Here is a 12,142-nt window from a genome sequence, read left to right as displayed (position 1 = left end):
ATTCCAGGCCATTTAAACAGTGTGTAGCAAAGCCTTTTAACGCTGAGAGGATGCGCCGTAATGAGAACCAAATGGCTTCCCAGCACACACACTCCCAGCCAGTGCCGCGTGCTGAATAAAGGGTATTGAATTATAAATAAACAACTAATGGCTTTTGATGCCTCTGAACCCTTTCAGCAGGAGCGTATCTCCTGCATGCTGTCGTCCCGCTCCCACCGGAGCCTCTCTAGCCACGGGCAGGGAGCCGGCTCTGGTCGGCCGGGCAGGAGTAATGATCTCTTATTAATAACACCAGACATCGAGGAGCTTTGCCGCAACGTACTTTTCACCTTGTCAGTAGCGGAGTGCCACTGGAATGCGACCGCCTCTGGGGTGCAGCACACCAGCCGTTCAGGCAGCCCAGAGCAATGCTGCGCGGTCAGCAAGGCAAAGAAGCTTCCATCTGAAAACAAACGTGGCTTCTGTGTTCTCTCACTGCTGGGTCTTCTAGCGAGGGGTCAGGGAAAGGAGGTGAAGAGGTCCTCAGACATGCCCACTAAATCAATCACACAGATCCCTTCTTTAATCCCCATCTTGCTGCTGTACCTCCCCACTCGGGCGCTCTTGTTCCACTATAGTTTGTCCCACTTCCAGACTGGCATGGGACATCATAGTTATGCCAGGGAATTTCCCTATATAGACAAAGCCGGGGGGTTGCCTTCATCTATCTCCCACTGTCCCTCGCCTCCGGATGGCACAGATCAGCTCAGCCCAGCACGGCCATTCGCTGCCTAGTTGGTGCAGAACTGCCGCCCCCGGGCGTCTGAACCACACCGTGGCGTTGCGGTGGGTGGGCGCCTCGCGATGGCCGCTGGGGTGCCTGGGTTCTACCAACCCGGCTGCTCCCCCAGCGTTTGGGTAAGAGACAGATCCCCTCGGTGCCCATCTCCCTTCCCAGCTTTGCAGATTATATTCTCTGGGCCACCAGGAAGTGCTCTAGGGATGGCCCGTGGTACTGGGCTAGCTGGGACGGCCTGTTGGCATTGAGGATAGAGGGTGGCTCTGATGCCACAGGCCCGATCTCTCAATACCTACGACAGTCCATGGCTCTGGTGGGTGCTAAGCAGCTCCCGGGATCCCTCGGCACTGCCTAGGCTGTGGGCCTTGGTGATGTGCTTCTGTTTAGAGACCAGTGGCTCTGAAGGGGCGTTGCACAGAAAGACGTGATCTGCTAGCCCCGTTCATGGTCTCTGACCTGGCTAATGGTGCCCAGTTCAGGACCAGCAACCCAGAAGCCCAGCGCCTCCAAATCCACAGCCTGGTGGTTGGGGGCAGTGGGGTTTAATGGGTGATGCATGCTGATCGCTGCTAAGAAGGGCTGGTTAAAGGTTTCCTCTCGGTTTCTTTAAAGGGTCTTCGATAAGCAGCGAGTCTTCCCCCGTCTCCTCGCCGGCCACCAACCACAGCTCCCCTGCCAGCACGCCCAAGCGAGGACCCATGGGCCCCATCATCGTCCCCCCTGGGGGGCACAGCGTGCCTAGCACACCCCCGGTGGTGACCATCGCCCCAACGAAAACAGTGAACGGGGTCTGGAGAAGCGAAGGCAGACAGGTAAGGGGTGTGTGTGTGTGTGTGTGCGTGCGTGCGTGAGTGTGTACACACGCTTGACCCTTATGCAGGATAGAAACTCTTCTGCTTCAGGGCATACACTGGCCTTTAACTTTTGGGGTCAGGAGGAAATTCTCCTGCTGGCAGGTTATCCCACCAGGGCAGGGATCTTACACCTTCCCCTGAAGCAGATGCCAGAGTAGATTGGCCACAGATCCGACCGTGCCCGGCCTTTCTTTATCCAGCGTCATAAGAATGTGTGGACTCTCTGGAGGGGTGTGTGCTGTGTGTCTCACGCTCAGCAGACAACGGCACATGTGTGCCCAGCGCTGTTTGCTTTATGCATGTAGCTGATACCGTGCACAGAAGGAGACTGGTGGGAACTTTGCTCTCAAGCCAAATGGTTTTGGTTCCAATGCCAAGAGTGATAAAAGGTGCTGGGAGCCGGGGGCAGCCTTTGTCTCTAATCTCCATGCAGCCTGCAGCAAATGTACACATGCCAGCGGCCCTCGCCCTGTGGCTCCCGGCACCCCAGCCCGACTTTGTTTGTCCCACGCTTCCCTTCCTGTCTCCTCTCCCGCCCATCCCCCCACATGCCCACGCTGCAATCAGGGTTGGAAGCGCTTGCTAATTACGAGTCATTGTTAGCGGTTCTCCTCGCCTGTGTTTTACAGCAGGTTCCCGGCAGGATTACACCCCTTGGAAATACTCATTAAAGCACAAAGACGAGAAGAGAAGGGAGGGGAAAAGCAAAACTCTTGGTGCTTCACGGAGCACAGGTGCCAGTCCCAGCTGAGATCCCACAAAGCAGAACCTTTTGCCAACGCTTGGGGAGGGGCAGGGCGCTGCTGGTGCGGCTCTTCCAGCCCTCCCCCAGCTGGCTGCTGGCTTGATTTTTTTCCCCCTAGTTGGCTGCCTCTTAAGAAGTGACCTTTTTAAAACATAGGTTAACCAGGTCTGGTTTCTTGTCTGGCGCAGCCGGCATCCCAGCCTGGAGCCGGGAGGTAATTGCCGTGTGCACAATAGACTTTAATGCGCTAGGATTGTAAAGGACAGAGGAAGCCATTGCCCTCTCCATCTGAGCCAGCTCGCGGGAGGGTGACCTTGTGCAAATCCCTTAGGGCCCCGGCCCGTGGGCGGGACACTGCCGGCTCCAGTGGGGCTTTGTGCTGCTGCGGCTTGGGCCCTGGGCTGCATGCCTCAGTTTCCCCAGCTGTAGCGTGGTGGTAATCCTGCCCCACAGGGGGCTGGCGGAGGATGGTAGATAAAGTGCCGTGTCAGTGCTGTTAGTGTTGCAGGACGGCATCGATTCTTGTAGCGTGGATTCCCTGCGTGGGTGCACATGCGCCGGAGCCGGAACGGTTTGAAGTGGCATCTGTCGGTCCGAGGCCTCATGAGACGGCGCGGGTCAAGGCCCCCCCAGTTCCCTTGTACACTGCACGGCCCGAATCGGACCAGCTTTTCCTCCTTTGAACCACGGAGTTTAACGACCGTTTCTGTTGTGTGGAGCTATTTCAGTGGTAGGTGGTTGGTTAGCCATCGGGGCGTAGTTAGCGTCTCGGCGTCCTACCCGCCGTGGGGGACTGTGCCCCGACGAGCCGCTTTTAAGACCCGAGTTTCGTGCCCGCGCTCCTCAGTGAGCAACAAGCACCGACTGACGCTGCCTTCCCTGCCTCGGCGAGACCCGCGTCGGCACCTGTCGTGAACCCACGAGACCCGAGAGCTCAGGCTGCGTGAGCACTCCTGGGGGAGGCGATGAGAGTGGCACGTTGGTGAGCGCTTCCCCCGCCAGGGCGGCACCAGCAGATCGTGCTCAGAAGCAGCACAGCCATGGGCATAAGGGATCCCCAAATGGGACCGCCTCCAAATGCAGCGTTACCCTCCCCCCCCGGCCAGACGAGAAGTCACGCGCCGATCCGGCAACACCACCGCCGAAGAAATCTAAAGCGGCACGCAAGACTAAGCATCGCCAGGACCAACCGGCGGCGTCTTCCGCCTCGGTCAGCGGACCACCACTGGAGCTCTCGGCTCCGTCCACTCCGCCAGGTCCGTCTGGCGTCTCGCGCCCGGTACCGCACGTGCCTGGCCGACTGTCTCATCTCACGCCCACGCAGAGCTGCTTCTGCCCTTTGTGGGCTCCCCGCCGCAGCACCGATCGCCCGGGCTCATGCAGCCTCCGTCACTGGCGGACAAACAGACGGGGAGCTGAAGGCCAGAGAGGCTGAGTGACTTGCCCAAGATCACCCAGGGCAGTCTGTGCTGGAGCTGGGACTTGGACCCAGGTATGCACAAGACCCTGCCTAGTGGGCCAGCCTTCCTGTCCAGCGGGGGAGAGGGGAGTAATGATACGTAGCATGTCTGGTCTGGAACGCTCAACGCGCTTTACAAGGGAGGGCACCCGCTTCTCGGATGGGGAAACAAGCTCAGCGAAGTGATTTTCCTCCGGGGTCATGCAGTGAGTCAGGAAACGAACCCCCCCATCTGCCTTGATCCCTCCTGTGGCCTCCGATGCAAAGGGAGCTGGTTTCAGACGGAGCCGTAGGGGACAGGTGTTCTTCACAGGACAAGGGGAACAGGAAAAAGGTCCCACTGCAGGGAGCCAGGAGGGAGGGGGCATGACCCGGCCCTCGTGCTGGGACCTGCCCCTCGAGATCAGCTTGGCTCTGCCCCAAGAATACTGCCCCACCTTGGCACCGTGTTCCTGCCTCTCCCTAGCTCCGTGGCTCACGTATCCCTCCCCACACTGCCCCTGTCGGTCCAGTCCCAGATCCTGAGCCCTTCCTCTCTGCCAGGCCTGGCTTTGGGGGAGGTACCGCCCCCCCGCACAAATCCCACTGGGATCAGTGCCCCACCCCTGTGCTGTGAGCCCCCGGCGCGGCTCCCCCTTTTCTGCCGCTCCCCGTTGCTCCCGAGAACGGTCCTTATTCAGCTCTGGCCTCCCGCGGGGGAGAGGGCAGAGTCACTAGGGGGAGAGCAGCATCTCCTGCCCCCGGGGGGGGGCTGCCGGAGGAGAGCCTTGCCTCCCTTCATTGCACATCACTCCAAAGGGAACGGGGCAGACACTGCCATGCCAGCAGACGCAATCCCTCCCTGGACCCCTCTCCACATTGCCACCAATGCAGGGCTGGGTCAGCCCCTTGGCCTCCCCTGTGCCACCCCCGGGGCTCGGGCACCGAGTGCCCTTTTGTGCCCACGTCCTCACAGCAGAGGGAGCACTCGTGCCTGCCCCGCCACACCGAGCTCCCTGCATTGCCAAGAGCCCCCCACGACAGGGCCGGGCCAGATCCGCTCCAGCGATTCACCGCCGCAGCCCTTAATGAAACGCTAATGCCCTGGGAGAGAGAGCCGGGACCGGATTAGCAGATGATGCATGGCCCGTCAGTCCCCGCACAAAGAGTCAATTGAGGGTTTCATCCTCTCTTTGGGGGGCGGGGCAGCGAGGGAGATAACTTCCTAAAGTTAGAGGGGGGCGGCACTCGCGTCAGCAATGCAGAAAGCAAAATGGGGAGCTGAGCAGCCGATCCATCAGCAGCTGCTTCTCCAGGGTTGCTGGTGTTTCGCCGGTAATGGGGAGCCTTTGAAAGCACAGATTAAATGAAGAATAGTCTATTTTCAACCTAATAGGGCATGTCCTGCATTCTCACTGGCGGAGATCACTCGCTAAGCTGCAGGGAATGACCGATTTCTTCCCCCCTTTCTCCTCCTCTTCTCCCCTTTCATCGTCACAGCTGCGCTTCCAGCCGCCGCTCGCGCGGAGACAGCAAATCAAATGCGGGCCCTCGGTGCGGCTCTGAGCTGGGGAGCTGCATCCTGCTGCACTGCCATGCTGGGCCAGCCCCTGGGGAGTGAGGAAGGGTTTCCCCTGCTTGCCCTGGGGCAGCATGTCTCTGGGACCTTCTCATTTGCCTTCGCTTTCCTCTCTCTGCCCCACTCTGGGCTCGGGCCTTGGTAATGGCTACAGAGGGGTTACCTCTCACCCATCCTTCCTACCCAGCAACGGTCAGCCCCTTCGGGCCAGGGCGTACCTCCCACCGAAGCACCATCTACCCAGCGCCCTGCTCCCTCGGAGCCAGATGAGAAGGGCAGGATGTTACCACCCCCGACACCTGTTTGTGTCTCCTTTGCGGGGCTGACCTGCAGGTTGCGAACCCTGTCAATCAATCATCTCTCCAGACGGACGGACACCTTCCTGCCTTCTGACAGCTGGCATCCCTCCTATCCCCTGGGATATCCCCCGCTTCCTCGCTGTGCTCCGCCTGGCTGAGCCCGGTCCCGGTGCCAGAGTGTAAATCTGTGTCTTTCCTCTCGGATCAGCACCGCCTTGTGACACAGAAATGTTCCTTTTCCCTCGCCCTGACCTGACCTGCTCTGCTCTCTGGATCCCCACCGTAGCCCCCTCCTTCAGCTGGCTGGGTTTTGATGTAAGGAGCTGGTGACCTTAGCCCGGTTTTAGGGACAGAAATCATCGTATTAAAAATGGCTGAGCCAGGCATGCCGGCTGCCTGGGCGAGGCGTGTGACGGGAGCCTGTCCGCAGGGCTGGCTTTCCTGGGCCCCTCCCCGAAATGCCTGACTAACCTGTTTGTTTTACGGCCGTTATCAGAGGCCTGCTGGATTTATACTTGCTGCGCTGTTTCAAGCTCCACAGGCGTCTACATCCTCTCTGGATGATTAATGGCGCCAGAGAACAAAGCTGCCTGTAAATCTAAAGGCAGGTAAAATGTGGGCCTGCTGTTAGCTCTCCTCCCTCCCTCCTCCTCGTCCGCCTTAGCTCAGCTCAGGGCTTGATGTAAAGGGAGACCCACCCCCCTTCCTGCTTAGCCAGATCTGCTCCTTTCTTAAACACAGAGGCCAAGAGTTGCTGGGGCATCGGTGGCGTTGCATTGAGGCCGCCCTGTGGATCGTACTCATCTCACCGATGGCCTCGCCTCCTGCCCGCGAGAGGCACGGGTGGCTATTCCCTACGGCCCGTCCTCCCAGCCCCCCGGCGGACGTGTGCTGTTCCAGTCGAGTTGCCCTGACCCCTCCCATCCAGTCAGATCATTATCCCGTGAACACGCCTTCTGGAGAAGGTCAGAGGTAGCCCGCCGGGGGTGAAAGTGGCCGAGTGTGGCGGGCCGGGCGCCTGCAAGGCGCAGAGAGTGAACAGATGTTCCTGCGCATTCAAAATTCCCATCGACGGGTCCCATCGCTTTCAATTAATTATGGCCAATGTGTCTTCTGGAGAGATTATGGAGTCTTGAGGAGCTCTCAGCTGCTTGCCGAGTGTTTGTGGTGGTGGTTAGTAAATACACTTGACTGATGAAGGCAGTTCTCCCAGTGGTGCGGTGCAGGCTGGCCCGGTGCTGTTTAAATCTTACCCGCTGTGTGCTCCAAGATGTCACTGTCTGGGGATATGAAGATGGATGGCCCACCGTAAGAAGGGCAGACTATGCAAAACAATGCTCCCTCTGCCTGGCTGGGAGACAAGCTTCAGACAGGCTCCGGGATCAAACCGCGATCTCCTGAAGGAAGCTGTGCAGTGGAGTGGGGCAGGCGAACTTGAGAGAGGTACGAGCAGTGGTTTTCCACCTTCTTTCACACTGCGGACCCCTAGAACATGTCGAATGCCGGTCTGGACCCCTTTGGAAATCTTAGCCGGAGTCTGCCGCCCCCCAGGGCGCACCTGGAAGGTTGAAGACATTGGTCTAGAGCCCCTCCAGCGCTGCAGGCCGTGCCGTTGTATACAGGCAGGGTCTGCTGGACGCATGGACTTCCGACGCGTTGCAAGGCACCAGGCCCATGGGAACGGGCGAGGGGCCGGTACCCACGTAAAGCTCAGTGCTGAGCACCCTCCATTCCCGTGGACTTCAAAAGGAGCCAAGCGCAGCCTGCAGGAGGCGCTCTTCGCCTTGCCGGCTGTGTCTCATGGCGTGGAATTGCCAGTCAGGAGCCCTGCCTCTCACAGACCATTCGCGCTGTTCCCCCACGCGGTTTCTTTCTTTCTTTCCCCCTCTCCTGCTCGACGAATGCTGCTGTCCCTTTTTTTCCCTCATCATGGTTTAGGAAATGAGTAGCCAGCGTCCACCTCCGCGACAGGTTTGCTGGAGCTCTGAAAGTCCCCGACTGCTGTCCGTCCGTCCGGCTGCCAGTCCCAGGCGCCAGCTCTCTGCAGTGCCTGAAGGATGTGTTGTCAGAGCCGAAGGCCCCGAGCAAAGGGGCTTCCTCAGGGTCTCGCTGGCATCCCATGTAAGTGCTGGGGGAGAACCATGTTTGGAGGGGGGAATCTGCAGTGCAACAAAGGGCCGACTGCACGGGATACCCCGAAACATCAGCCTTCTTTAAGTGGAGCAGGGCAAGGGAGAGGAACATGGTGATGGCCAAAGGGCCACCAAAGGAATTAGAAGTCCGGTAGCCAAGCGTAGCCTGAGATCCACATGGCCGGGTCCCAGAGACGGCAGGGCAACCCCACCCAATGGTGTAAAAAACCTGTTCTAGTCCCGCTGTGAATCCCACTACCCAATGCATGTGGGCTACCGTGTCCTGTCCGTGGGTAGCCCATGGGGCTGTAGAGTGAGGGGTTCCTCCGTTCCTAATAGAAAGTTATCCACAGCTGCAGTAAGCCATTGCAAACCCCCTCCCGCACCCCCTCCAACTGCAGGGGCAGGAATCGGGGTGAAATCCTTAGAGTAGCTGGATGGGAGGTAGTTGGGGACTTCCAGGTCTCGCGCTGCAGTGGAAGGATTTCGCTGTCTCGTAGTCCTAGACTGCAAGGCCAGAAGGATCCTCATGCTCATCTCGTCTGACCTCCTGTGTGACACAGGGCAGAGAACTGCCCCTAAGAACTCCTAGAGCAGAGCTTTTAGGAAACACATTCCATCTTGGTTTTAACATTGCCCATGATGGAGAGGCCCCCAGGACCCTTGGGAAATTGGTGCGTTATCCTCATTGTTCAAAATGTACTCCTTGTTTTCCAAAGCAGACTGGACAGGAAGGGGTTAACAGGATGAATTCCTGAGAGCCCTGGAGTGGCCGCGCAGGACATCGGTTATCAGTGTCTTCCTGAGCCCCTGGGGGAAGGACTCTGGAAAGGAGCGGGTTAAGGCTTTGATGGCGGTGTTGGGGCAGTTGTCTGAGCCCCCAGTGGAAGGGAGGGTGCTTGACCCAGGTTTCTTTATAAAGTGGCTTCCGAAATGCTTAAAAGACCCAACGGCGGGAGGGGCACGAGAGGCGGCTGAGTGTGGAGCCTGAGCTCTGAGTTTGACTTCCTTTGACATCTCTGAACTGCTTTTCCGCCTCAGCACACAGCCAGGGTACCGCTGAGCGCCGCCCGCTCCCGCAGAGCCATTAGAAGGTTTTTATCCTTTTCCAGGGGCCGGGGAGAGCCGGAGAACACTGCTCGGCTCCCCGCCGGGGGCGACGCACGTTAAACGGACCTGAGCAACCTGCGGGCTCGGCAAAAATAACACCGCTGACATTTCATATTCCACGTTCTCGGCCGGGAGCTGCGCTGGGCCAGTTCTCGGTGGCAGCCCCTCGGGAGGGGAAATGGTTCGCAGAATGGGACTTCCTTCCAAATCCAGACAAGGACTAACCCATCACGCAGGGCTGTCAGCCAGAAAGGCCCGTCAGGTGGATAATATTTGATCATCCGATACACCATGCAGCGCGCCATCGGGTGTTATACATGTGGCGTGTCCCTGGGCCTCCTGCATTGTCCATCCCGCTGGTAGGCAGCTCGTTCCATGGTACGGAGAGGTGGGCCTAGGAGAAAGCAGGCTCTGTGAAAGCGACTGGGCCCGTCCTTTGGCATGGGGACACAGTGCGGTGTGGTAGCTGGGTGGACGCTCAGGAGACCTGGGCTGAATTCCCAGCTCTGCCGCTTGGGCCGGTCCCTCTTTGTACCTCTGTTTCTCCTCCCACACTCGAGCTGTTTGGATTGTGAGCTCTTCGCGGCAGGGTTTTAGAGTTGCCTGGAGCCCCAGTCATGGCCCACGCCCTCAGAGAGCTAGGCGCTGTACACACACCACAGACAGACACTCCCTGTCCCGGGGGGTTTAGGATGTTCTTGTGCCGTGTCCAGCGCAGCAGAGCCTCATTTTATTTTCTTCATTTTGGATGATTTCAGTGAAAGCAACGTTGCTACTTGGTCTTGGTGTAAACGTTCCCCCCCCCCATGGGAGCCCGGAGAGCTTGGTGATATCTGGCACCTTCCAAATGCCCTGGCTGTGTTCTCTGTCCCTCCTCCCCCCGCCTTTCATCTCTCTTCCTCCTGTTTCCTTCCCTCGCCCCATGTCCTTTCCTCAGCTCTTCTGACAGCCTGCCTGGGCTCCTGCCACGGCCCTGGGAGCAGCTCTGCCAGTCCCCTTCCCAGGCCGCAGGTATCGGGGGCTGACCTTTGTCTTAGCAGCAGAGAGGGCAAGATTGCCTCTGCCCAAGGGGTTCTGCAGCTCTGGAGGCAGTCTCGTCCCCCGGGCTGGGGGAGCTTAGCTCTTTTACAGAAGTGGGTTCAGTGCTCGCCTGCCCTTCACAAAGCACCGTTTCCCTGCCATTGGCTTCTCCCTCGTCACACCCTCTTGGCTGCCCCCCAGGACTGCAGAGAGCGGGCAGCACGTGGGCGCTCCCTGGGCCATGCCAGCCCTCCTGGGAAAGGGAGTAAAGGCTGCAGTCCCGATGCCTCCTTCCCTTATTTTCACGTGTGCGTCACTGCTGCCAGAATAGCTGTGACTGCACAGGCAAGCAGCTGCCTTCGCAGCTGATGCCAGGGCCGCTTAGTGGAACGGCTGGTTACAGACCAGCCTGCCCTGTCCCGGCAGGAACGCCAGCTTCTGAATGCCCTCCGTCTCTCTTCATGTGTGTGTCAGTGGTGCCAGGATAGCTGGGATGGCAAGTGAGCAGCTGTCATCCCAGACGAGGCCAGCCTTGCTCCAGGAATGATCTGCTGGTCGGTGTGTATCGCATCACCCCCTGCTCCCGCAGCTCCAACCTACCGTCCTGTCAGCATGGCCAGTGCATGGGGAGGCTGAAGCTCAGCTCGGTGTGTCTTTGCTAGAACTTGCGTTCCCAGCCTGCCAGGGTGGGGTTACCTCCTGCCATTTCCAAAGCCCCCCAGTTTTATTTTTCGGAAGTTATTTAAAACTTTGGAAGTGTTTGGAAAAGTGCGCGTGTCTGTGTGATGAGCGTGTGTGCATGTGAATAGCGTGTGTGCGTGTCTGTGTGCCCAGCGTGTGTGTATGTGAATAGCGTGTGTGCGTGTCTGTGTGACGAGCGTGTGTGCGTGTGAATAGTGTGTCTGTGTGATGAGCGTGTGTGCGTGTGAATAGTGTGTGTGCGCGCACACAGTCCTGAAATCCTTACTCCATTTCCCCTCTGGCAAAATTCCCATTGGCTCAGACCCTGAAGCCCCATCATTTTCTTTTCCCCACGCCTGATTTTCCGAGCTGAGGCGCGCTCCCAGCGCCACCCGTAAGCCAGTGGGATCGGCGTGCGCTCAGCACTCCCGGCCTTAGTGATGTAGACCGAGTCAGAAGCAGTTCTCCCGGGGTCGAGGCGCTGCCACGGCTAGCCCGAACGGAGAGCTGCACTAACACACAGCACAAGCTGGCCCAACTAATAGCCAGAGGGACCCAGCCCTGCACAGTCCCCTCCACCCTCATCCTGCCCCATCCCAAAGGCTGCTTGGCCCAGCAGCTCCCTGGATACAGACTGGGAAGCCTCCAGTGGATCTGACTGCAGGGCAGGAGCGGGCAGCCTCCGCCGGGAGGCCTGTTTTTGGGGGGCTGAGGGGAATCGCAGCTGTTCTTCAGCAGGACATCCTGAGACTCCCAGACTGGCAGGGAGCACTGAGCTAGCTCCTGGCCAGGTGCAGCTGCTTCCTTTGTGCCTGTCCATCCCCCCAGGACTGTTTTCCCTGACCCTCAGGGGGGGCCGTTGTTTGTTTTCTTGTAGCAAGAAGCGGGATCTAGAGGCAGCAGCAGCAGCAGCCGGGAGCGCCTGATGGCGGAGCCTCCGCTGCCCCAGGAGAAAGCCGGGGGCCCCTCTGTCCCGTCTCACCTCCTCGGGACGCCTTACTCCTTTGGGATCCCCCCCACCTCCGTCGTCCAGGATTCCCGCTTCCCGCCTTTAAAGTGAGTCACGACCCCGGGAGCGAGCTGGGAACGGGGCTCCCAGGGTGCTGCCTCTCCGGGCTATGAACCTCCCGCAGCGTCGGGTTCACTCCTGCGCTGCCAGCCTCTGACACGTCCCCCCTGAGAATCCCCCAGCGGGGTGGCCTATTATTGCACCTCGGTGCCTGGTGTCTGCCTGCCCTTTAACACGCTGAGTTCTCTTGGGGCTGTTTTCTCTCGCACCCAAACAATTCGACACCCCTGGAGAGCCGGGCTTTCCCATAGGAGGCTGCTTGGTTTCTTTAGCTCCTGAAATAGTGCAGCTAGCAGTAACTGACTAACACAGCAAGATCTGCAGCCACAGGCCGGTCAGCAGTCTTGCCTGAAGATCACCTCCACCGGGCACCTGGCTTTTGCTGCTCCCTTGAGTGGCTCACTTATCGTCCTATTTGCCCGTCCCCCTCCCACCGA

At 59.0% G+C, this 12,142-nt stretch overlaps 1 protein-coding gene across 1 annotated transcript in view; it reads left to right on the top strand.

Moving 5' to 3' along the window:
- Positions 1 to 12,142, top strand: part of GSE1 (Gse1 coiled-coil protein) — a 280,307-nt gene that overhangs the window by 243,430 nt on the left and 24,735 nt on the right. Inside the window, exons 4-5 of the mRNA XM_067540204.1 lie at positions 1,391 to 1,590; positions 11,514 to 11,692. Coding sequence (XP_067396305.1) covers positions 1,391 to 1,590; positions 11,514 to 11,692 — 379 coding nt within the window. The remainder of the gene's footprint in view (positions 1 to 1,390; positions 1,591 to 11,513; positions 11,693 to 12,142) is intronic.

This window comes from Emydura macquarii, unplaced genomic scaffold, assembly GCF_026122565.2.
Source record: "Emydura macquarii macquarii isolate MOO-44397 ecotype Brisbane River unplaced genomic scaffold, CSIRO-AGI_Emac_v2 contig_561, whole genome shotgun sequence".
Taxonomy (NCBI): domain Eukaryota; kingdom Metazoa; phylum Chordata; order Testudines; family Chelidae; genus Emydura; species Emydura macquarii.
Note: the sequence above shows the minus strand (reverse complement) of the source record. Positions and strands in the feature narration are given on the sequence as shown.